This window comes from Scyliorhinus torazame, chromosome 7 (assembly GCF_047496885.1).
Source record: "Scyliorhinus torazame isolate Kashiwa2021f chromosome 7, sScyTor2.1, whole genome shotgun sequence".
Classification (NCBI taxonomy): domain Eukaryota; kingdom Metazoa; phylum Chordata; class Chondrichthyes; order Carcharhiniformes; family Scyliorhinidae; genus Scyliorhinus; species Scyliorhinus torazame.
This window is the reverse complement of record NC_092713.1, coordinates 86,959,806-86,982,910: the sequence shown is the minus strand read 5'-3', so window position 1 is coordinate 86,982,910 and position 23,105 is coordinate 86,959,806. Positions and strand designations below refer to the sequence as shown.

Genomic DNA, 23,105 nt, shown 5'->3' with positions numbered 1-23,105 from the left:
GATGGCGGCTGAGGGAGCCCAGATGGTATGGGGCCCGGAACAGCATGAGTTCCTCCGACGATGTGTGGAGGAGCTCAAGAAGGAGGTGCTGGCGCCGATGTTGCTAGCGATTGAGGGATTGAAGGAGACGCAAAAGACCCAGGCGATGGAGCTCTGTGGAGTTAAGGCAAAGGCAGCCGAGAACGAAGACGAGATACAGGGCTTGGTGGTGAAGACGGAGATGCACGAGGCACTACATAAGAGGTGCATAGAAAGGCTGGAAGCCCTGGAAAATAGCTCGAGGAGGAAGAATCTAAGGATTTTGGGTCTTCCCGAAGGGACAGAGGGAGCTGATGTTGGGGCGTATGCGAGTATGATGCTCCATACTTTAATGGGAGCTGAGGCCCTGACGGGCCCCCTGGAAGTGAAGGGAGCATACCGGGTCCTCGTGAGAAGACCAAAGGCAGGGGAAATACTGCAAGCAATAGTGGTGAGGTTCCACCACTACAAGGACAGGGAGATGGTCCTGAGATGGGCTAAGAAGACACGGAGTAGCAGGTGGGAGAACGCGGTGATCCGCGTGTATCAAGATTGGAGTGCGGAGGTGGCGAGAAGGAGGGCGAATTTCAATCGGGCCAAGGCGGTGCTCCACAGGAAGAAAGTAAAATTTGGAATGCTGCAGCCGGCAAGACTGTGGGTTACACACCAGGGCAAACACCACTACTTCGAGACGGCAGAGGAGGTGTGGACATTTATTCAAGAAGAGAAGTTGGACTAGATTTGAGGAATTGATGTTTGGAAAGAAGTAGCGAGGTGGTGGCAAAGAAATGCAAAGGGGGGAGAGGAGGAGGGTTTATCTGTAAAAATGTTAGACGGGAGAATTTTTCTCCCCCCCCCCCCCCCCACCCCCCTGAGGGGACACACACAAAGAAATGGGGGCGCCGGTGGGGAAGGGGACAGGGAAGGGGAGAGGGAGCTGCGCCACTAGGGGCGGGGCCGAGAGGGAAGCGCAGGGTTTTTTCCCGCGCTATGGAAATTGCGGCGGGAAAAGTGGGCGCAGGAAGGAAGGGGGCCTCACACGCAGGGAGGCCAAGGGTAAACGGGGGAAGCTGAGGTCAGCCAGAGTTTGCTGACTCCCGGAACCTAACCTAGTTGATCACGTGGAACGTGAGAACGCTGAATGGGCCGATTAAGAGGGCAAGGGTATTTGTGCACCTAAAGAGACTCAAGGCGGATGTGGTTATGCTTCAGGAGACGCACCTGAAATTGGCGGAGCAGGTCAGATTAAGGAAAGGATGGGTGGGACAGGTATTCCACTCAGGCTTAGATACGAAAAATAGAGGGGTGGCAATACTGGTGGGGAAACAGGTATCGTTTGAGGCTAAGACCATAGTGGTGGACAGTGGGGGCAGGTACATGATGGTGAGTGGCAGATTGCAAGGTGAGGCGGTGGTGCTGGTGAACGTATACGCCCCGAACTGGGATGACGCGGGTTTTATGAAGCGTATGTTGGGGCGCATCCCGGACCTAGAGATGGGAAATTTGGTAATGGGGGGGGGACTTCAACACGGTGCTGGACCCAGGGCTGGACCGGTCCAGATCTAGGACCGGGAGGAGGCCGTCAGCGGCCAAGGTGCTTAAGGGGTTTATGGAGCAGATGGGAGGAGTAGATCCCTGGAGATTTGCTAGACCGAGGAGTAAAGCGTTTTCCTTCTTCTCCCACGTCCATAAAGTATACTCCCGGATAGACTTTTTTGTCCTAGGAAGGGCGCTGATCCCGAAAGTGGTAGGAACGGAATATTCGGCTATAGCCGTTTCAGATCACGCCCCACATTGGGTGGATCTGGATCTAGGAGAGGAGAAGGAGCAGCGCCCACTTTGGAGATTAGACATGGGACTGTTGGCGGACGAGGGGGTATGTGGAAGGGTGAGGGGATGTATTGAAAGATACCTCGGGGTCAATGATGATGGAGCGGTCCAGGTGGGAGTAGTATGGGTGGTGCTGAAGGTGGTGGTTAGGGGGGGGGGGGGGGGGGGAGTTGATTTCCACAAGAGCCCACAGGGGGAAACAAGAGGGTAAAGAAAGGGAGAGACTGATTGGGGAGATTCTGAGGGTGGATAGGCAATATGCGGAGGCCCCGGATGAAGGGCTATACAGGGAAAGACGGAGACTACAGACGGAGTTTGACCTGCTGACCACGGGTAAGGCGGAGACACAGTGGAGGAAGGCATAGGGAATACAATACAAATATGGGGAAAAGGCGAGCCGATTGCTGGCCCAACAACTTAGGAAGAGGGGGGCGGCGAGAGAGATCGGAGGAGTTAGGGACGGGGAGGGAAGGATGGAGCAGAGAGCGGGGAGGGCGAACGGGGTGTTTAAGTCATTTTATGAGGCTGTATAAGTCCCAACCCCCGGAGGGGAAAGAGGGAATGATACACTTCCTGGACCAGCTGGAGTTCCCAAGGGTTGAGGAGCAGTAGGTGGCAGGTTTGGAAGCGCAGATTGAGGTGGAGGAGGTGATTAAAGGAATTGGGAACATGCAGGCAGGAAAGGTCCCGGGACCAGATGGGTTCCCGGTGGAATTTTACAGGAAATATGTGGACCTACTGGCCCCACTCCTGACGAGAACTTTCAATGAGGCTAAGGAAAGGGGGACACTACCCCCGACAATGTCGGAGGCAACGATATCGTTGATCCTGAAACGAGACAAAGACCTGCTGCAGTGCGGGTCATACAGGCCCATCTCCCTCCTAAATGTAGATGTCAAGTTACTGGCCAAAGTGATGGCGACAAGGATAAAGGACTGTGTCCCAGGAGTGGTACATGACGACCAGACAGGGTTTGTTAAAGGGAGGCAATTGAATGCCAATATACAAAGGTTGCTGGGGGTGATGATGATGCCCCCACCGGAGGGGGAGGCGGAGATAGTGGTGGCGATGGATGCAGAGAAGGCATTTGATAGAGTGGAGTGGGACTACCTGTGGGAGGTACTGAACAGATTTGGATTTGGAGAGGGGTTCATCAGATGGGTTCAGCTCCTGTACGGGGCCCCGATGGCAAGCGTGGTTACAAACAGGCAACGATCAGACTATTTCCGATTACATAGGGGCACAAGACAGGGGTGCCCCCTGTCCCCGTTACTGTTCGCGTTGGCAATCGAGCCATTGGCCATAGCGCTGAGGGGCTCTAAGAAGTGGAGGGGGGTGCTCAGAGGAGGAGAGGAACATCGGGTGCCATTATATGCGGATGATTTGCTGCTATATGTGGCGGACCCAATGGAGGGGATGCCAGAGAAAATGCAGACACTCCGGGAGTTTGGAGAGTTCTCGGGATATAAATTGAATATGGGAAAGAGTGAACTTTTTGTGATGCACCACGGGGAACAGGGCAGGGGGATAGACGATCCGCCGCTAAGGAGAGTAGCAAGGGATTTTTGATATCTAGGGATCCAGGTGGCCAGGAACTGGGGAACCTTGCATAAACTTAACTTGACGCGACTGGTAGAGCAGATGGAGGGGGACTTTAAGAGGTGGGACATGGTGCCCCTGTCATCGGCGGGCAGAGTACAGGCGGTTAAAATGGTGGTCCTCCCAAGGTTTCTTTTCGTGTTTCAGTGCCTCCCCATACTGATTACAAAGGCCTTTTTCAAGAAAGTGGACAGGAGTATTATGAGCTTTGTGTGGGCTGGAAAGACCCCGAGGGTAAAGAGGGGGTTCCTGCAGCACAGTAGGGACAGAGGGGGACTGGCACTGCCGAGTCTGAGTGACTATTATTGGGCTGCCAACGTGTCTATGATATGTAAGTGGATGAGGGAAGATGAAGAGGCGGCGTGGAAAAGGCTGGAGATGGCGTCCTGTAAGGGAACAAGTTTAAAGCACTGGCGACGGCGCCGTTACCGTTCCCCCCGAAAAAATACACCACAAACCCAGTAGTGAGGGCGACTTTGAAGATTTGGGGGCAGTGGAGACGACATAGGGGAGTGATGGGTGCCTCGGTGTGGTCCCCGATAAGGAACAATCACAGGTTCGTCCCGGGGAGGATAGATGGGGGATTCCAATCTTGGCAGCGAGCAGGAATTGGGAAGTTGAAGGACTTGTTCTTGGATGGGACGTTCGCGAGTTTGGGAGCATTGGTAGAAAAATACGGGTTGCCACCTGGGAATGCCTTCCAATATATGCAAGTGAGGGCATTTGCGAGGCAACAGGTGAAGGAATTTCCGCAGCTCCCGGCGCAAGGGATCCAGGCAGAGTGATTTTGGGGGCATGGGTCAGTGAAGGTAAAGTGTCCGATATATACAGGGAAATGAGAGACGAGGGGGAGACGATGGTAGAGGAGCTGAAGGGTAAACGGGAGGAGGAGCTGGGGGAAGAGATTGAGGAGGAGCTGTGGGCAGATGCCCTAAGTAGGGTAAATTCCTCGTCCTCGTGTGCCAGGCTTAGCCTGATCCAATTCAAGGTTCTACACAGGACACATATGACGGGAGCAAGGCTGAGTAGATTTTTTGGAGTGGAGGATAGGTGCGGGAGGTGCGCGGGAAGCCCGGCGAACCACACCCACATGTTTTGGTCATGTCCGGTATTGCATGGGTTCTGGGTGGGTGTGGCAAGAGTGATCTCAAAGGTGGTGGGGGTCCGGGTCGAACCGAGCTGGGGGTTAGCTATATTTGGGGTTGCAGAAGAGCCGTGAGTGCAGGAGGCGAGAGAGGCTGATGTTTTGGTATTCGGTGGTTGGGTTTTTTGTTCTTTTCTTTCTTTCCATGCTAGTTGTTAATATTTATTTTTTCAGTATTATTATTTCTCTTTTCTTGTTGTTAGTTTAATATATTGTTTAAATAACGGTCAATGTACATTTTGTTACAAAGCTGTAAAAATGGAAAATTCTTCTTGATCGAAAAACTTTAATAAAATATATTTTAAAAAAAACAAATATCAAAATATAAATCTTACCAAATTCAGATGGCAGGACATGGGAAGAACTGCAGTAAAATAATTTTAAAAATGTTAAAGCAAAGCGTTTCTTGAAAACTTGGAAAAGGTTTGTTAATTTCAAGTCTACCAATTTCATTTTTAAAAAAAACTACAGTAAATCCAATGATTTTAAACATGAATGGGTGTCAATGTTACCTTTCGTACCCCTTTCTTTTCTTTTCTTTTCCTTTCTGCAAGATTTTTGTCAAAGGATTCATCTTACTTATGCTGTTAGTATAAAGTAAAATGTAAGTCAACATATTTTTAATAAAAATTTGACATACCATCAGGTCAATATCATTTCAACCTGAATGTGCACCTAAATTGGCAGCAGTGGCTTCAATTTTCTTTTCCATGTAAACTCATTTATGAGTAAAACGGAACTGAAAAGATGCTGGCAGACATTCTGCTGCTGCCATTTACATCTACTCTAAACCCATTATTTGTTTATTTTTTTTATTATAAATCCTTTTTTTTGATTTTCTAAGAGAGAAAAGGAGCAGGTAAAGAAGTATAATGCAGTACCGTTATGCAACTCCCCCCAATAAACAGACAACCATGAAACTACTACAATAAAACAGTAAAACTTACAATCAACAGTAAATAACAATAATCTTTATTGTCACAAGTAGGCTTACATTAACACTGCAATTAAGTTACTGTGAAAAGCGCCAAGTCGCTCTATTCCGACGCCTGTTTGGGTACATTGGAGGGAGAATTCAGAATGTCCAAATTACCTAATGCACATCTTTCGGGACGTGTGGGAAGAAACTGGAGCACCCAGAGGAAACCCACTCAGACACAGGGAGAACTTGTAGAATCCCCACAGACAGTGACCCAAGCCGGGAATCGAACCTGGGACCCTGGCCTTGTGAAGCAACAGTGCTAACCAAGGTGCCACCATGCACTTAATTATTTAAAGAAAGAAACTAATGGTTGCCATCTACAAAAAAAATCTCAGTGGATCCACTTATGGCGTACTTAATCTTCTCCAAATATAGAAAAGTAATTTAAACCTTCCAACCGGGATGGTGGCTTGGGGTCTTCCAGGCTAATAAAATCCGGCTGCAGGCTATTAATGAAGCAAATGCAATGACGTCTGCCTCAATCGTAGCGGACCAACTCCGGGCCCTACACGACAGCCTTTGTCACCCGGGGGTCACTCAATTGTACCATCTGGTCAAAGCTCGCAATCTGCCCTACTCCATCGAGGAAGTAAGGACAATCACCAGGGACTGCCAGGTCTGTGCGGAGTGCAAGCTGCACATCTACCGGCCAGACCGTGGTCGCCCGGTGAAGGCTTCCCACCCCTTTGAACGCCTCAGCGTGGATTCCAAAGGGCCCCTCCCCTCCACCGACCGTAACACGTATATTCTCAGTGTGGTCGATGAGTACTCCAGATTCCCCTTCGCCATTCCATGCCCCGATATGGCGTCTGCCACCGTCATCAAGGCCCTCAGCACCATCTTGGCTCTGTTCGGTTTCCCCGCCTACATCCACAGTGACAGGGGATCCTCATTCATAAGCGATGAGCTGTGTCGATTCCTGCTCAGCAGGGGTATAGCCTCCAGCAGGACGACCAGCTACAACCCCCGGGGAATCGGGCAAGCAGAACGGGAGAATGGGACAGTTTGGAGGGCCATCCAGCTGGCCCAACGGTCCAGGAACCTCCCAGCCTCTCGCTGGCAGGAGGTCCTCCCTGACGCTCTACACTTCATCCGGTCACCATTGTGCACCGCCACTAATAACACACCCCATGAACGTGTTTTTACCTTCCCCAGGAGGTCCACATCCGGGGTGTCACTCCCGACTTGGCTTGCTGCTCCAGGAGCGGTCCTTCTCCGTAGGCACGTCTCCATCTGCTCCACGCCAACCCTCAATATGCCTACGTAGTGTTTCCTGACGGCCGCCAAGATACTGTCTCACTCAGGGACCTGGAACTGTCAGGTTCCACCCCAACACCCCCCCCCCCCCCCCCCTCCCACTGTGCCGCCAATATCGACCCCACCAGACCATCCCCCCTCCCCTTTTCCGCACAAGAGGATGAAGAGGACTTTGGCACGCTCCCGGAGTTCCTCGATGACTGGCCAGAATCAGCACCGCCACCACCGCCATCAGTGCCACCTCCACCACCGCCAGTACCGACTTCGCCACCACCGTTACACCGCTCCTAACAAAGCACCAAAGCACAGGACCTGCTGAACCCTTGACGGACTCCGGACCGTCGACATGGACTTTTCTTTTCCTACTACTGCACATAATTGCACTAATTGTATATAGTTTCACGTCACCCCCGCCGGACTCATTTTTAACAGGGGGTGAATGTGGTGAACCACTGTATTAGGAGATGTAAGGTAGGACCTGCACTACAGGTTCGCCGGTAGCTCCTGCTGGCTGGCTCCGCCCATGGAGAACTGTATAAATACGCATGACCTCTAGTGCCCTGCCATTTCACCAGCTGCAGCAGGAGGCCACGCATCTGACTGTAATAAAGCCACAGTTGTACCTAACTTTAGTTTTTGTGCAATTGATCGTGCATCAACCATGAAGTTTTAACTTGGAACATGACACCACGTTAAAATATTTAGAATACTGACCACGGAATAATAGCATAGAAAATTGGGAAAAGCTAGCCCACCAACCCATCCCCCTCCTTGACGTAGCACTCTACAGACTCAGAGTTCTGCCTGCCCAGAAAAATGTGGATATCAGCTTGCTCACCATAATAAAAAATGATTTTGGTAGAAAAATAGAAAGACGTTGGAAAAGGAACAAGAATCTGGGCAGCGTGTTCTTTGAATGGATTGAATTTTGCCAGCTAAGGAAAGAGGTAAATTTTCCCAGCGCTGCAAATCCGTTTTAATTTTGGTGACCAGGCTCATCAGATTTGTTCCATGAAGAGAGTGTGTTATGTTCACACATAAGTAACAAAAACCAGCACCAGATATATGAAGCGGCAAAGATCTTGGGGGGATTTGTTTGGTACCAGAGTTAATTGGGAAACACTGGGCTGGATTCTCCGCAGCCCTGTGCGCAAAGCAGACTGGCGCCTGAGCTAGTGGGTTAGTGAGAGGCCAGCTTTGTCCCCGCATTCATAAAAAGCCCTCCTTGAAGATTGTAACATGTGCACAGCTTTATTTGTGGCAATTAAGTCAGATGAGTCTGGAGCCTGTCTGCATCTAACTCAGGTGGAGGGTATTCATAGAATCATAGCATCCCCACAGTGCATTCGATTCTGTGCCGACCTTTCAAAAGAGCACCCTACCTGGGCCAATTTCCGCTCTAGCACTGTATCACTACCCAACCTTTGGACATCAAGGGATAATTTATCATGACCACTCCACCTAACCTGCACATCTTTGGACTGTGGGAGGAAACCGGAGTACCCAGAGGAATCCCACGTCACCTGCAGTACTGTGAACAAGCCAGATCTCCTTACTTAAGGAAGGATATCCTTGTCTTAAAAGGAGTGCAATATAGATCCACCGGCTGATTTATGGAAGAGGGAAGTTTCTATGTGGAAGGATTGAGCAGTCATGCATTCCCTGGATTTTAGAAGAATGAGGTGATCTCATTGAAACAAAGAATTGTTAAGGGGACTTCACAGGGTAGATGCTGGGGAATCTAGAACTAGGGTCACAGTCTCAGAAGTAAGAATTAGCAAATTAATGTGGAGACTGAGATGAGGATAAAATTATTTTCACAAGAGGTTGAGAAATTTGAAATTCTCTGACCCAGAAAACTGTGGTTGAGTGCAATCATGCCAGAGATTGGTAGATTTTTTGAATATGAAGGGAATCAAAGGATATAGAGATAGAATGGAAAGGTGCAGCTGACGTAGATCAACCATCGTCTTATTGAATGGAAGAAATGGCTCGAAAGACTATACAGTCTACTCCTGCTCATATTTCTGAAGCAACATTCTCTAACAACGCTGACCACAGCGTACTCCTCTGCTGCTTTCCTCTATTGTCTACTCAGTGGATCAGCTTTTCTTGGTCTTATTGTAGCCAGAGCATCACCAGCAAGGTCTTCAATTCACACTCGCGCACCATCTCATCTGAACTCCCCTTCCCATACTCTCATGTTTCCTCTGTCACATTTGTGTTCCAATCGTTTTACCCACCCTTTTCCCCTCACCCCCACCAACACTATTCATTCTCCTTTCTACCATACCCTCACTCCTATTACTATGTCTATCTATCTCTTCCATTTTAAGCAAAATATTCAACCAATGTTGCCCCCTCTCTTCATCTCTGCTGCCACTGGATAGTTAAAGATACACTTATAGACTTATAATAAAATCAGGACCACTGATTGGGGAAATAGCTTGAATGAGTCTATTATATGCAAAGTTATTAATATGAATGGGCTTACATGAACATTTTATTGAAAAAGGAACAAATCAATCTGACCAAATCATTCAAAACACTCAATAGTTTGATCTGTCCTTTTCACTTTCAGCCTCTGAACAAGCTTAAACTAAGCATTCCAAAATAATTTTTACAACCTGAAATTCTACAAAGATGACTTGTTTATCCAAATATAGATTCTGACAATGGATTGGAACAATCTCTATATTTTGTAATATATTCCAATTTATCAAATTTATTCCAAATGATTACATTCTAGTTACATTTTTGTTTATTAGTTTATCATAGACCTCAACAACACAAATGAAAACTATTCATATTAAAAAGTGGGAACGGTTGAAAGGACTGCTCATTCACAAAACAGGCCAGTACTTGCTGTTTGTAAGGCTTCACACCTTGATGGAACATTTTGAAGACAAAATCTCTCTGGCAAAGTATTTTCAGGTTTTGGAAGGAAACTAGAATTTGTATTTTGCATAAAATATCTAAGTTAAAATGACACCTGTATAATTTTATCCCCCCCCCCCCCCCAGAAGTGCCTTGCTGAAAAAACGCTGCAAAATTACTACTACTACTACTAATAATCTTTATTAGTGTGACAAGTAGGCTTACATTAACGCTGCAATGTTACTGTGAAAATCTCCTCGTCGCCACACTACGGCGCCTGCTCGGGTACACAGAGGGATAATTCAGAATGTCCAATTCACAGAGCAAACACGTCTTTTGGGACTTATGGGAGCAAACCGGAGAACCCGGAGGAAACCCAACGGGGAGACCGTGCAGACTCCGCACAGACAGTGATCCAAGCCGGGAATCGAACCTGGGTCCCTGGCGCTGTAACGCAATTGAACAGCTTTGACAAAAATGAAATACAAGTTGCACATGTGGCAAATACATTTCTGCACATAGAAACACGGGGTGGCGATTCTCCGCTCCGCGGACCAACTGCCCGCGCCGTCGTGAACGCCGTCGCGTTTCACGATGTCGCAACCAGGGCCCGGGCATGACCGATTCTGGCCCCCATAGGGGCCAGCACGGCGCTGGAGCGGTTCACGCAGCGCCAATTGGGTACCGCGCCAACCCATGCATGCGCAGTTGGGCAGTTCAATCCTGCACATGCGCAGTTCGGCCGCGCCATCCTGCGCATGCGCAGGGAACTTCTTACTCCCGCTGGCCCCGACGCAATATGGCGTGGGTGTTCAGTGGCCAGCCGCGCCGGAATGTAGCCCTGGGTGTGGGGGGGGGGGGGGGGAAAGAGAAGAGGGATCAGTGGGCTCCGAGGCCCTCCCCGGTGAAGAAACCCCCCCTAACCCCCCCCCCCTCCCCCATAGGCCGTCCCCTGAGCGTTCGCGCAGAATTCCCGCCGGCAGCGACCAGGGGTGGACGGCATCAGCGGGACCCTGTCGTGTCGTAGCGGCTGCTCGGCCAATCTGGGCCGGAGAACTGCCGCTTGCCGTTTGCGGCGATTCTCCCGAGAGCCCGGCGCGATGCGCTGGTTTCGGGAGGGGTGGGAGAATCATGTGCGGGGGTCGGGGCGGCATGGCACGAATTTTGCGGTGCCCCGGCGATTCTCCCACTCAGCCAGGGGGGGGAGGGGGGGGCGAATACCGCCCAGGGTATATTGATCCACCTTTTATAAAACCCTCTGTATTTTCATTCCATTGAATTGAATCGAATGAAGTTGGACATGCTCTAACATGGGCATGTGATTAGCTCCACCACCTTATACCATTAGGTAGTAATGACAGAAATCTACTCTTTAGTATGGTTTAATGATTTTTATTTTGTAATGCATTTTAAATAGTTAATCCAATTTTGTTTGTTACTTCGGTTCCATTCAGAACTCTGAAACAAGCAGCAAAAGAGCAGAAATTCTGGAAAGACTACCGTTAAAGTTGGAGGGGAAATTCTAAATCTAAAGTGATGAATTGAACCACATTTAATGAGTCTGAACCTTTTTTAAAAAAATATATTTTATTCAAATTTTTCGGCCAAACAAAACAGTACAAAGGTTTTTCCCTTTTTACAACAATAAAACAGTATAAATAACAGTGGCCGTTTTTAACAAATAAATAAATAATATATAAACTAAATGGCAACTGCCATAACAAAAATAATAGCTCTCCCAAATAATAAAATCAAGCAATCCAATATACATAACCAAGTACCAATATCTTTACAAAAACACCCCTGAGGACCCACCAGAGCCCTCCCCCCCGTTATCTTCCCATTTCCTTTATCGTTCTGCGAGGTAGTTAATGAACGGTCGCCACCGCCTGGTGAACCCTTGAGCCGAACCCCTTAGTGCAAACTTTATCCGTTCTAGTTTTATAAACGCTGCCATGTCGTTTATCCAGGTCTCCACGCCCGGGGGTTTGGCTTCTTTCCACATAAGCAATATCCTTCGCCGGGCTACTAGAGACGCAAAGGCCAAAACATCAGCCTCTCTCGCGTCCTGCACTCCCGGCTCTTCTGCAACCCCAAATATAGCCAACCCCCAGCTTGGCTCGACCCGGACCCCCACCACCTTCGAAAGCACATTCGCCACCCCCACCCAGAACCCCTGCAATGCCGGGCATGACCAAAACATGTGGGTGTGGTTTGCTGGGCTCCTCGAGCATCTCCCACACCTATCCTCTACCCCGAAACATTTACTGAGCCTTGCTCCGGTCATATGCGCCCTGTGCAAAACCTTGAACTGTATCAGGCTAAGCCTGGCGCACGAGGACGAAGAGTTTACCCTACGTAGGGCATCTGCCCACAGCCCCTCTTCAATCTCTTCCCCCAGCTCTTCTTCCCATTTTCCCTTCAGCTCATCCACCATGATATTCCCCTCATCTCTCATTTCCCTGTATATGTCCGACACCCTACCATCCCCCACCCATGTCCCGGAAATCACTCTATCCTGAATCTCCTGCGTCGGGAGCTGCGGGAATTCCCTCCCCTGTTGCCTCGCAAAAGCCCTCAGTTGCATGTACCGAAATGCATTCCCTTTGGGCAACCCATATTTTTCCGTCAGCGCTCCCAGACTCGCAAACGTCCCGTCTAAGAACTGGGGCGAAATTCTCCTACCCGCCCCGCCACATTTCTGCCCCGACCGGCCGGCGGGAGTCTCCGTAACACCGGCCGGTCAATGGGGTTTCCCATTGTGGGGCAGCCCCACGCCGTCGGGAAACCCCCGGGCGCCGGCAAAACGGAGACTCCCGCCGGCGGAGAATGATGCCCCAGATCCCTCAGTTGCACAATCCCAGCTCTCTGCCATGCTCTAAATCCCCAATCTATTCTCCCCAGGACAAACCTATGATTATTTCTTATCGGGGACCGCACCGAGGCTCCCGTCATTCCACTATGCCGTCTCCACTGCCCCCAAATTTTCAGTGTTGCCACCACCACTGGACTTGTGGTGTATTTCTTCGGGGAGAACGGCAACGGCGCCGTCGCCAGTGCTTGTAGGCTGGTTCTTTTACAGGACGCCATCTCCAATCTCTTCCACGCCGCTCCTTCCCCTTCTCCCATCCACTTACACACCATTGAGATATTGGCGGCCCAATAGTACTCACTTAAGCTCGGTAGTGCCAGTCCCCCCCTATCCCTGCTATGCTGCAAAAAAACCCTCCTCACTCTCGGGGTCTTCCCAGCCCACACAAAACTCATGACACTTTTCTCAATTTTCTTGAAAAAAGCCTTTGTGACCATCACCGGGAGGCACTGAAACACAAAAAGGAATCTCGGGAGGACTACCATTTTGACCGCCTGCACCCTACCCACCAGTGACAGGGGCACCATGTCCCATCTCTTAAAATCCTCCTCCATCTGTTCCACCAATCGTGTTAGATTTAGCCTATGTAAGGTTCCCCAACTCCTGGCTATCTGAATCCCTAAGTACCGGAAATCTCTTGTTACCTTCCTCAGCGGTAAATCATCTATTCCCCTACTCTGCTCCCCCGGATGCACCACAAACAACTCACTCTTCCCCATATTCAATTTGTAACCCGAGAATTCCCCAAACTCCCTGAGTGTCTGCATTATCTCAGGCATCCCCTCCACTGGGTCCGCAACATACAGCAATAGATCATCTGCATACAATGATACCCGGTGTTCTTCTCCTCCCCTGAATACTCCCCTCCACTTCCTGGAGCCCCTGAATGCTATGGCCAGGGGCTCAATTGCCAATGCAAACAGTAACGGAGACAGGGGGCACCCCTGCCTCGTCCCTCTATAAAGACGGAAGTAGTCAGACCTCTGCCTGTTCGTGATCACACTTGCCACCGGGACCCTATATAGCAGCTGTACCCATCCAATAAACCCTTCTCCAAAACCAAATCTCCTCAACACTTCCCACAGGTAGTCCCACTCCACTGTCGAATGCTTTCTCGGCGTCCAACGCCACCACTATCTCCGCCTCCCCCTCTGGTGGGGGCATCATCATCACCCTTAGCAGCCTCCGTATGTTCGTGTTCAGCTGTCTCCCCTTAACGAACCCAGTTTGATCCTCGTGGACCACCCCCGGGACACAATCCTCTATCCTCGTCGCCATCACCTTGGCCAGGAGCTTAGCATCTACGTTCAAAAGGGAAATGGGCCTGTAGGACCCACACTGCAGCGGGTCTTTTTCCTTCTTCAAAAGTAACGATATCGTCGCCTCCGACATAGTCGGGGGCAGCTTCCCCCTTTCCCTGGCCTCATTAAAGGTTCTTGTCAAAAGCGGGGGCACTAGGTCCATACATTTCCTATAAAATTCCACCGGGAACCCATCCGGTCCCGGGGCCTTCCCCGCTTGCATGCTCCCAATCCCCTTTATCACCTCCTCCACCTCAATCTGTGCTCCCAGTCCCGCCCTCTCCTGCTCCTCCACCTTCGGGAATTCCAGCTGATCCAGGAAATGCATCATTCCCTCCTTCCCTTCTGGGGGCTGAGCCTTATACAACCTCTCATAGAATGCCTTGAACACCCCGTTCAGTCTCTCCGCTCCCCGTTCCATCTCTCCCTCCTCATCTCTCACCCCACCTATCTCCCTCACCGCTCCCCTCTTCCTCAATTGTTGGGCCAGTAGCCGGCTCGCCTTCTCTCCATACTCATACTGTACACCCTGTGCCCTCCTCCACTGTGCCTCTGCCTTACCCGTGGTCAGCAGGTCAAATTCCACATGTAACCTTTGTCTTTCCCTGTACAGTCCCTCCTCCGGAGCCTCTGCATATTGCCTGTCCACCCTCAGAAGTTCTCTCAACAATCGCTCCCTTTCTTTACTCTCCTGCTTCCCTTTATGTGCCCTTATGGATATCAGTTCCCCTCTGACCACCGCCTTCAACGCCTCCCAGACCACTCCCACCTGAACCTCTCCGTTGTCATTAAGCTCCAAGTACCTTTCGATACACCCCCTCACCCTTAGACATACCCCCTCATCCGCCAATAAGCCCATATCCATTCTCCAGAGTGGGTGCTGTTCTTTTTCCTCTCCTACCTCCAGATCTACCCAATGTGGAGCGTGGTCCGAGATGGTTATGGCCGTATACTCCGTCCCTGTCACCTTCGGGATCAGTGCCCTTCCCAGGACAAAAAAGTCTATCCGTGAATATACCTTGTGTACATGGGAGAAAAATGAGAACTCCTTACTCCTCGGCCTAATAAATCTCCAGGGGTCTACTCCTCCCATCTGCTCCATGAAGTCCTTAAGCACATTGGCCGCTGCCGGCCTCCTCCCGGTCCTGGACCTCGACCGGTCCAGCCCTGGATCAAGCACCGTATTGAAGTCTCCCCCCATTACCAACTTTCCCGCCTCCAGGTCCGGGATACGCCCCAACATACGCCTCATGAAGTTTGCATCATCCCAGTTCGGGGCGTATACGTTCACCAGAACCACCGCCTCCCCTTGCAATCTGCCACTCACCATCATGTATCTACCCCCACTGTCCGCCGCTATGGTCTTTGCCTCAAACAGTACCCGTTTCCCCACTAAAATAGCCACCCCCTATGCTTCGCATCTAAACCTGAATGAAACACCTGTCCCACCCATCCTTTACGTAGTCTAACCTGTTCTGTCCGTTTCAGGTACGTCTCCTGCAACATAACCAAATCTGCCTTTAATTTCTTTAGGCGTGCGAGTACCCGTGCCCTTTTAATCGGCCCATTCAGCCCTCTCACGTTCCACGTGATCAGCCGGGTTGGGGGCTCTTTACCCCCCCCCCCCTTGTCGACTAGCCATCCCCTTTTTTAACCCAGCTCCTTAACCGGTTCCCACGTACCCGTATATCCTACCGACGGTGCCCTCCCGTCTCAACCACCCCGCCCCCATTGCAGCTCCCCCTTCCCCTTAGCAGCAGCAACCCAGTTAACTCCCCACCCCCCTCCCCTCCGCTAGATCCCCCTCTAGCGTAATTACACCCCCCATGTTGCTCCCAGAAGTCAGCGAACTCTGGCTGACCTCGGCTTCCCCGTTTGCCCTCGGCCCCTCACTGTGCGAGGCCCCCTCCTTCCTGCGTCCCTGTTCCCGCCATAATTACCATAGCGCGGGAGCAACTCCCGCGTTTCCCAAACGGCCCCGCCCCTAATGGCGCAGTTCCCTTCTCCTTCCCTTTTCCTTCCAACGGGCGCCCACAGTTCCTCATACACCCCCCCCCCCCCCCCCAACGAGGGGAAGAGAGAAAAGTTACAGGATTGAAAAATTAACAAATTGAAAAATCATCCCCCTCCCCTTCCCCGCCCCACATAATCACCCCGCCACTTTATCCCAGAAGCTCTTTCTCTCGCCAGACTATTCCAGCTTCTCGTCCACAATGAATGTCCACGCCTCTTCTGCCGTCTCAAAGTAGTGGTGCTTCCCTTGGTGTGTGACCCACAATCTCGCTGGTTGCAACATTCAAAATTTAACCTTCTTTTTGTGAAGCACTGCCTTAGCCCGATTGAAACTTGCCCTCTTTCTCGCCACCTCCGCACTCCAATCCTGGTATACGCGGATCACCGCGTTCTCCCACCTACAGCTCCGAGTTTTCTTCGCCCATCTTAGAACCATCTCTCGGTCGTTGTAGTGGTGGAACCTCACCACTATGGCTCGAGGTATTTCTCCAGCCTTTGGTCTTCGCGCCAGAACTCGATAAGCTCCCTCCACCTCCAAAGGGCCCGTCAGGGCCTCCGATCCCATTAGCGAGTGAAGCATCGTGCTCACATATGCCCCGATGTCCGCCCCCTCTGCGCCTTTGGGAAGACCCAGGACTCTTAAATTCTTCCTCCTCGAATTATTCTCCAGGGCTTCCAACCTCTCCACACACCTTTTGTGCTGTGCCTCGTGCGTCTCTGTCTTCACCACCAGGCCCTGTATTTCATCTTCATTTTCAAGAGCCTTTGCCTTCACAACCTGAAGCTCCAGCTCCTGGGTCCTCTGCACCTCCTTTAGCCCTTCAATCGCCTGTAGCATCGGGGCCAACACCTCCTTCTTCAGCTCTTCCACACAGCGCCGCAGGAACTCTTGTTGCTCCGGGCCCCATACCAAACGGCCACCTTCCGACGCCATCTTACTTCGAGCTTCCCTTCCTTGCCGCTGCTCCAAAGGATCCACTGCACTCCGGCCGCTATCCTCTCCTTTTTCCATATATATCCGGGGGGGGATTCCCTTCTATTTCACCACACAGTGATTTTGGCCGTTAAAAATTGCCGTTGGGGCTCCTAATAAGAGCCCAAAAGTCCGTTCCAACGGGAGGTGCAGAAACGTGCGACTCAGCTGGTCATCGCCGCACCCGGAAGTCGAATCTGAACCTTTTTAAATAACCAAATAGGTTTGGATATGTGGCAAGTTGAAATTATGCAAATTAGTACAATTTCTTTTGAAATGCTGTCCATTTTGTTTTCTGTGGAATAAAAAACTAACCCCTCCGAAGTAATCAATGATAAAGGGCAGCTTTTCAATATTATATGCACAGATTTATTAAGTTGACTATAGTGGGCGAGATTCTCCGATATTGAGGCCAAGTGTTTGCGCCGTCGTGAACGCCGTTGCGTTTCACGACGGGGCGAACGAGGTCCGGGCACGACCTGTTCTGGCCCCCACAGGGGGCCAGCAAGGCTCTGGAGCGGTTCACGCCGCTCCAGCCTCCTTACGCAGCGCCAAGAGGGCACCGCGCCAACCCACGCATGTGCAGTTGGGGCAGCTCAAACTTGCGCATGCGCAGTTGGGCCGCGCCATCCCTGCGCATACAGGTGCCGGCCGCACAAGGAAGTAGGCCGGGGGAGGGGGGGTGGAATGGGGCGGCGATCTGTGGTCCCCGATCGCAGGCCAGACCCATCGGAGGCCCCCCATGGTGAAGGAGCCCCCCCCCCACCCCCCCCACCCCCACACAGGCCACCCCCCCACAGCGTTCCCGCAGAGTTCCCGCCAGCAGTGACCAGGGGCGAACGGCACCAGCAGGACTGTCATTTTTTTCGCCAGCCGCTCGGCCCATCTGGGCCGGAGAATCGCCGCTCGTCGTTTGCGGCGGTTCTCAGAGTGGCCCAGTGCGAGTCGCGCATCGCTGGCTTTGGGGGGGGGGGGGGGGAGAATCGCGTGCGGGTGTCGGGGTGGTGTGGCGTGACTCGCTTGGCGCCCCGCCGATTCTCCCACCCGTTTGGGGGGGGAGGGGGGGGGGAGAATACCGCCCAGTATGTGCGAAAGAAAATTATTTATCAACTTTCAGCAAGCGACATCTTCAGATAGCGGAGTATTTTTACCTTATTTAAGTAGGTAAGGAAAATGTTAATTATTTTCAAAAACATTTATTTTACTGTTAAAGTCTCTTACTAAACATCATTCCAGGGCTTCTACATGGAGATGTGAACGTTCCACCCCATTTTCACATTCCATTGATCCAGTATAGCCCCAGACTTGCCATAAGTGGTGTCACAGGAGAGCTCAGAGTACATTTGATTCTATTTTAGGAAATATTTATCGAATCAAAATAAATAGCAATGTGCAGAGAAAACAAGTGGATAAAACAATTATTTGAGGATGTATAACATACTGCAATAGATGTTCTTTGGAGTTTTTTGATGGGTAATAAGAGAGACAGGAGGAAGGTGGGGGGGAGGAATGATTCTCCTGAACAAGTGAATAATGAGAACAAAGCAACTCAGTTCAATTAACCTTGTATCACTTAAAATATTCGACAAGGTCATTGTTCTTGATGACAAATTTACCATTCGCTAGTATGCATATTGACAACTTGATTTTACTCAGGGTATATCGTTTACTGAATGTTGATCACTGACCTGTTTCTTTTCTCCGATTCTTTTTTGGTTTCTGTTGTTTCATATGGTTGTTCACAATCTTAATTTATTTTTAAAAAATAAAAATGCATCAGAACATGTTGATTAAAACTAATTATTTTGGAATTAGCTTGAATGAAATTCAATTCCAATCATTTCACAACACAGAACATCCATTAAAATGCAATTATGGCAGTACAGTCTGCATTAGAATAAAAAGTTGTAAAAAGAATACATCTCTATTATAAAGAATGGCCTGTTATTAACTTCTGAGAAATTTTATCAGAGTTATCTGAATGATTAAAGCAACATAATGGCTGGAATACTCCGGCTGTTTGCTGGCAGTGGGATTCTCTGATCCCGCCGGCAGAGTACTCCCGCCCACAGACAGTGGCGGGAGCAGGAAATCCCGCTGCCAGCGAACAGCGTACCACTTCCTGCCGCCAAGAAACACGCGGCCGGAAGGCCAGAGAATCCCACCCGTGCTCTTTTGAGTAATTTTCAATACAGATATAAATCTTAACCACATAAAACAATTAAATGTATGCTTTAGAAACAGAACGACTTTGACTAAATAGAGCACTCTACATGTTTCATGTATATATTTCATGCTGAGCTGTTAAGGAACTTCATTATAATGGTATACTCTATGGCACATGTTTCACACAGAGGGTGGTGGGAGCCTGGAACGCGCTGCCGGGGGAGGTAGTGGAAGCAGATACAATAGTGACTTATAAAGGGCGCCTTGACAAATGCATGAACAGGTTGGGAATAGAGGGATATGGTCCCCGGAAGGGTAGGGGGTTTTAGTTCAGATGGGTAGCATGGTCAGTGCAGGCTTGGAGGGCCGAAGGGCCTGTTCCTGTGCTGTAATTTTCTTTGTTCTTTGAACATGTTCACATTAAGGTTAGAAATCATGTCATTACCCAAATTAGCTAATTTGTCAGACTCACCAATAGGGGGCATGACAACTCAGTAGGCCTGCTGTACCTTAGCATAATCCTTAAAGTAAAGTTGTTGCACAAGTTGGTGGTAAACTGTAGTGCTTTGGTAACTAGTAATTACCAAGATTCCAGGAAAGTCGTGCCTTGTGAACGAAAAACCATAGCAAAAGTTTACAGCCTAAAAACTATCGAAACTGCAAGCCCTGTACGCATTGCAATGCTCCCACAATAAATGTCCAAATTATTCATTGCAAAATGAATTCAACATTTTACATAGCTTTCAGGCTGTAAACTTTTGCTATGGTTTTCCGTTCATCAGGCAAGATTTTCCTGGAATCCTGGTAATTACTTCTGCACGATAATATAATGACAACTAAATAAGGTGACGGAAATCCCTGTGGGTGTTACCAGTGTATGCTGTGGATTTGCTCAGGAGAATTGACACATGGGCACATTGGTCCAGATTTTGCATTGAGTGCAACAGTGAGGCTAACAGCATTCATCATTATTGCGGAGTGAATTAAATAGCAATTTCTGCAATTTAATCACATAAATGCAGACGTTTATTGTCATATTCATTGTCAGGATGTGGGGGGTCATTGGCGCATCAGTATCAGCCCATCTCCAATTGTCCTCGAGAAGGTCATGGTGTGCCGCCTTCTTTGAATCTCTCTTTGTCATATGAATTTATATTACAATCCCCAGACCAGACCCCAACAGTGTCCAGCATACTGGACCGAAACCGCAATATTTATGTTTATCTTGTAAGACTGTGCGGAAAGGATGGTTCTCTCCAGGAGTGATTGCATAGAAAAATAGTACTTTGGCATTTCAAAACTAAACTTTATTACGAATACAACATTAAACTTTAACTTAACACCCAAAAAGAACAGCTTTTAATTACCCTTAACACTTCTACTTAATTCCCCATTGAACAACAAGAAAATAAACCAACAGCTCTCACTCCAGCTTAAAATCAGCAGTGCATAGAGTATTACTTGCTTTGCAGAACAGATTTGGGCCCTGTTAGAACCCCTTCAGACTCTGGCTGAATATCTTCAAATAGCTGCTGAAACTGGGTTGTTTCAGCCTTCTTCATGTCTTCAGACAAGACTGCCCTGCTTGTATATTATTATTGTTCTTCTTTAAACTATCCTACTGGGCAAGAAAATCGCTTTTTACTTCTGGACTCTGTGGCAGCCAGAGCAGATCTCTTCAAAACCATTCTCAAAAATCTCTCTCTGAATCTCTTAGCTCCACCCAGCAATGACAATCTCCCCAAGCTGAAAAACAAATTAATTTTCCAGGGACTGAAAGTACATCAATTCCCCAGGTACTGTCCCCAGTCAAACCACAAGCCCAAACTGAAAAACACATTCCTTTTGGTCAATTTCACCTACTGCCTCCAGAAAGCACACAGGCCCTTCAAAAGAGAAGGCCTTTTATAAAAACAGGTCCACTGCAGTCAAACACACTCTAGCCCCTGGCTTTTAACCGTTAAATTGCTCATTATTTTGAATCCAGCATTACTAAAATCCTCTGTTCATCACATTTGTAATAATTGAATGGCTCACTCGGCCGTTTCAGAGGGCAGTTAAGAATCAACAATATTGCTGTGGGTCTGGAGTCATTGGGTACGCTGGTAAGGAAAGCAGATTTCCTTCCCTAAAGAACATCATAGTCTGGGTTACCCTGCTTCTCCCACAGTCTGCGCTATACCGAAAACTTACTGATGGACGTAGCACTGAAATCAGTGTAAAGGCATATAGTTACTGTACTTATCCACACCAGAAAATGTTAGGGTTGGTGCATTCAGGTGAAAGTGAATGTTTTTTTTAAACAACATAATAAGTTATAAATTACAGCTCACCAACCTCCCCGACACTGAAAATTTCAGTTCAGAATTGTAGAGTCTCATTCCAGTAGAACGGAATTATTGGAGATTTTGAAAATATAACATTTTCTGTCCGTTTTTTATCACTTTCTCACTCTCTCACTTTGAATTTCATCGTTTGCCCCCATTCCTTGGGCGGAATTTTCCCGAATATCGACAAAGGCTGGTAGCGGGTGGAAAAAGCGGCTTTGAAGTTGCCGGCATGAACAACGGCTTTCCCCGCCATATCATTCAGGACATAATGCAAAAAACATAAAGGGGCGGTCCCATGATATCATACTGGTGGGGTAGACTCAACAAGAGCCTGTTCCACCAGCAACTTTCTTTTTTGAAGATCGGGGAGCCAGTTTCAAAGGCCGCCAAAGTGTACAAATGTTCATACAGAACCACCTAACCCCACCCACTCCCCTCCCCCTTCCCATGGCACTGCCCCCTGACACTGCCTGGTGGGCAGTGCCCAGGCATGACGCTCTCTCCCCGGAACAGTGCACTAATCTGAGCTCCTCTGGGAAGTCTGCCTGCCAGGTACATGCCTTGGGAGACCAGTTGTACTTCACACACGTGGACATCCGGTGGTGGTACATATGTGGAGGGCGCAAGTTAAGTGGCTCCTGCTAGTGTCTCTGGTTTTTGGACTTTTCAGTAGTAGCTTATGGATGGGTTGATGTGGGAAGTCTTAAGGAAGACGAGAAATGTTGAAGCCCCAGAAGAAGTGTGCTGGAAAGAAGGGGACGAGCGGACGTCCGCCGGTGAGTGAGGCTGTGAGTCTTGCAGGAAGAAATATGGTAGGAGCTGGGTCATTGGGTGAGGCCGCTCCCCTCATGGTGGAAACTCTGACTGAGCTGATGGTGCTAGAGAGGACAAGCATATGGAGGTGCTTCGGAGGGAGCTGATGGCTGCATTGACAGAGTGGGTGGAGGACCCCAGTAAAGGCAACATTGATGAAGACGTCGGTCGAGGTTCGGGAGGGAGGAGAGAAGTTGAAGGAGGTGGAGGAACATAGCGCGACCAGTTCACCTCAATGGGTGAGGAGCTGCGGAGGTCAATAAAGGGCTCAGATCTAAAGGTGGAGGACATGGAGAATAGGTCGAGGAGGCAAAAGTTGAGAATCATTTGCCCGCCTGAGGGGGCGGAGGGCCCCGAGGCCGACTGAGTACTTTGCAAAGACGTTTGCGGAGTTGATGGGCGAAGATCCCTCCCGCTACGAGTTGAACAGGGCACATTGGTCGCTCAGGCTGAAGCCTAAAGCGAATGAGCCACCAAAGGCAGTTACAGTCTGCTTTCACAGTTACCACGTGAAGGAGAAGGTTATGAACTGGGTGAAGCAGAGACGAGATGTGAAGTAGGAAGGCGTTGGGATACGCATATACCAAGATCTGACGGTGGAATTTGTGAGAAGGCGGGCGGCCTTTAGACAGGTGAAGGCAGCATTGTTTGGCAGCAGTATGAAACTCAGAGTGGTTTACCCTGTGAAGCTGAGAGTGACTCACAATTCAAAGGACTTTTATTTTGAGACGATGGAGGCGGCGGAGGCGTTTGTTAAGGCTGAAGGACTGGGAGTGAGATGAGAGTTTGGATTTGGACTTGGTTGGTGGGGACGACGATGGTGTTTTCTTATTGAGGGTTTTCTATTTGAGTGGGTTTTGTTTTTGTCTCTTAAATGGAGAGTTTTGTTTTCATTTATTTAGATGGGTTCTGGGTTTTGGTTTTCTTTTA

General features: G+C 49.4%; 1 protein-coding gene across 3 annotated transcripts in view; it reads right to left on the bottom strand.

The window, feature by feature from the left end:
- LOC140426354 (uncharacterized) overlaps window positions 1-23,105 on the bottom strand; it is a 160,338-nt gene that overhangs the window by 69,953 nt on the left and 67,280 nt on the right. For all 3 annotated transcript variants that reach the window (XM_072511014.1, XM_072511013.1, XM_072511012.1), the window contains exons 8-10: window positions 18,555-18,612; window positions 5,104-5,175; window positions 4,927-4,955 (exon numbers count right to left, since the gene is read on the bottom strand). In XM_072511014.1, the coding sequence (XP_072367115.1) occupies window positions 4,927-4,955; window positions 5,104-5,175; window positions 18,555-18,612 (159 nt within the window). The remainder of the gene's footprint in view (window positions 1-4,926; window positions 4,956-5,103; window positions 5,176-18,554; window positions 18,613-23,105) is intronic.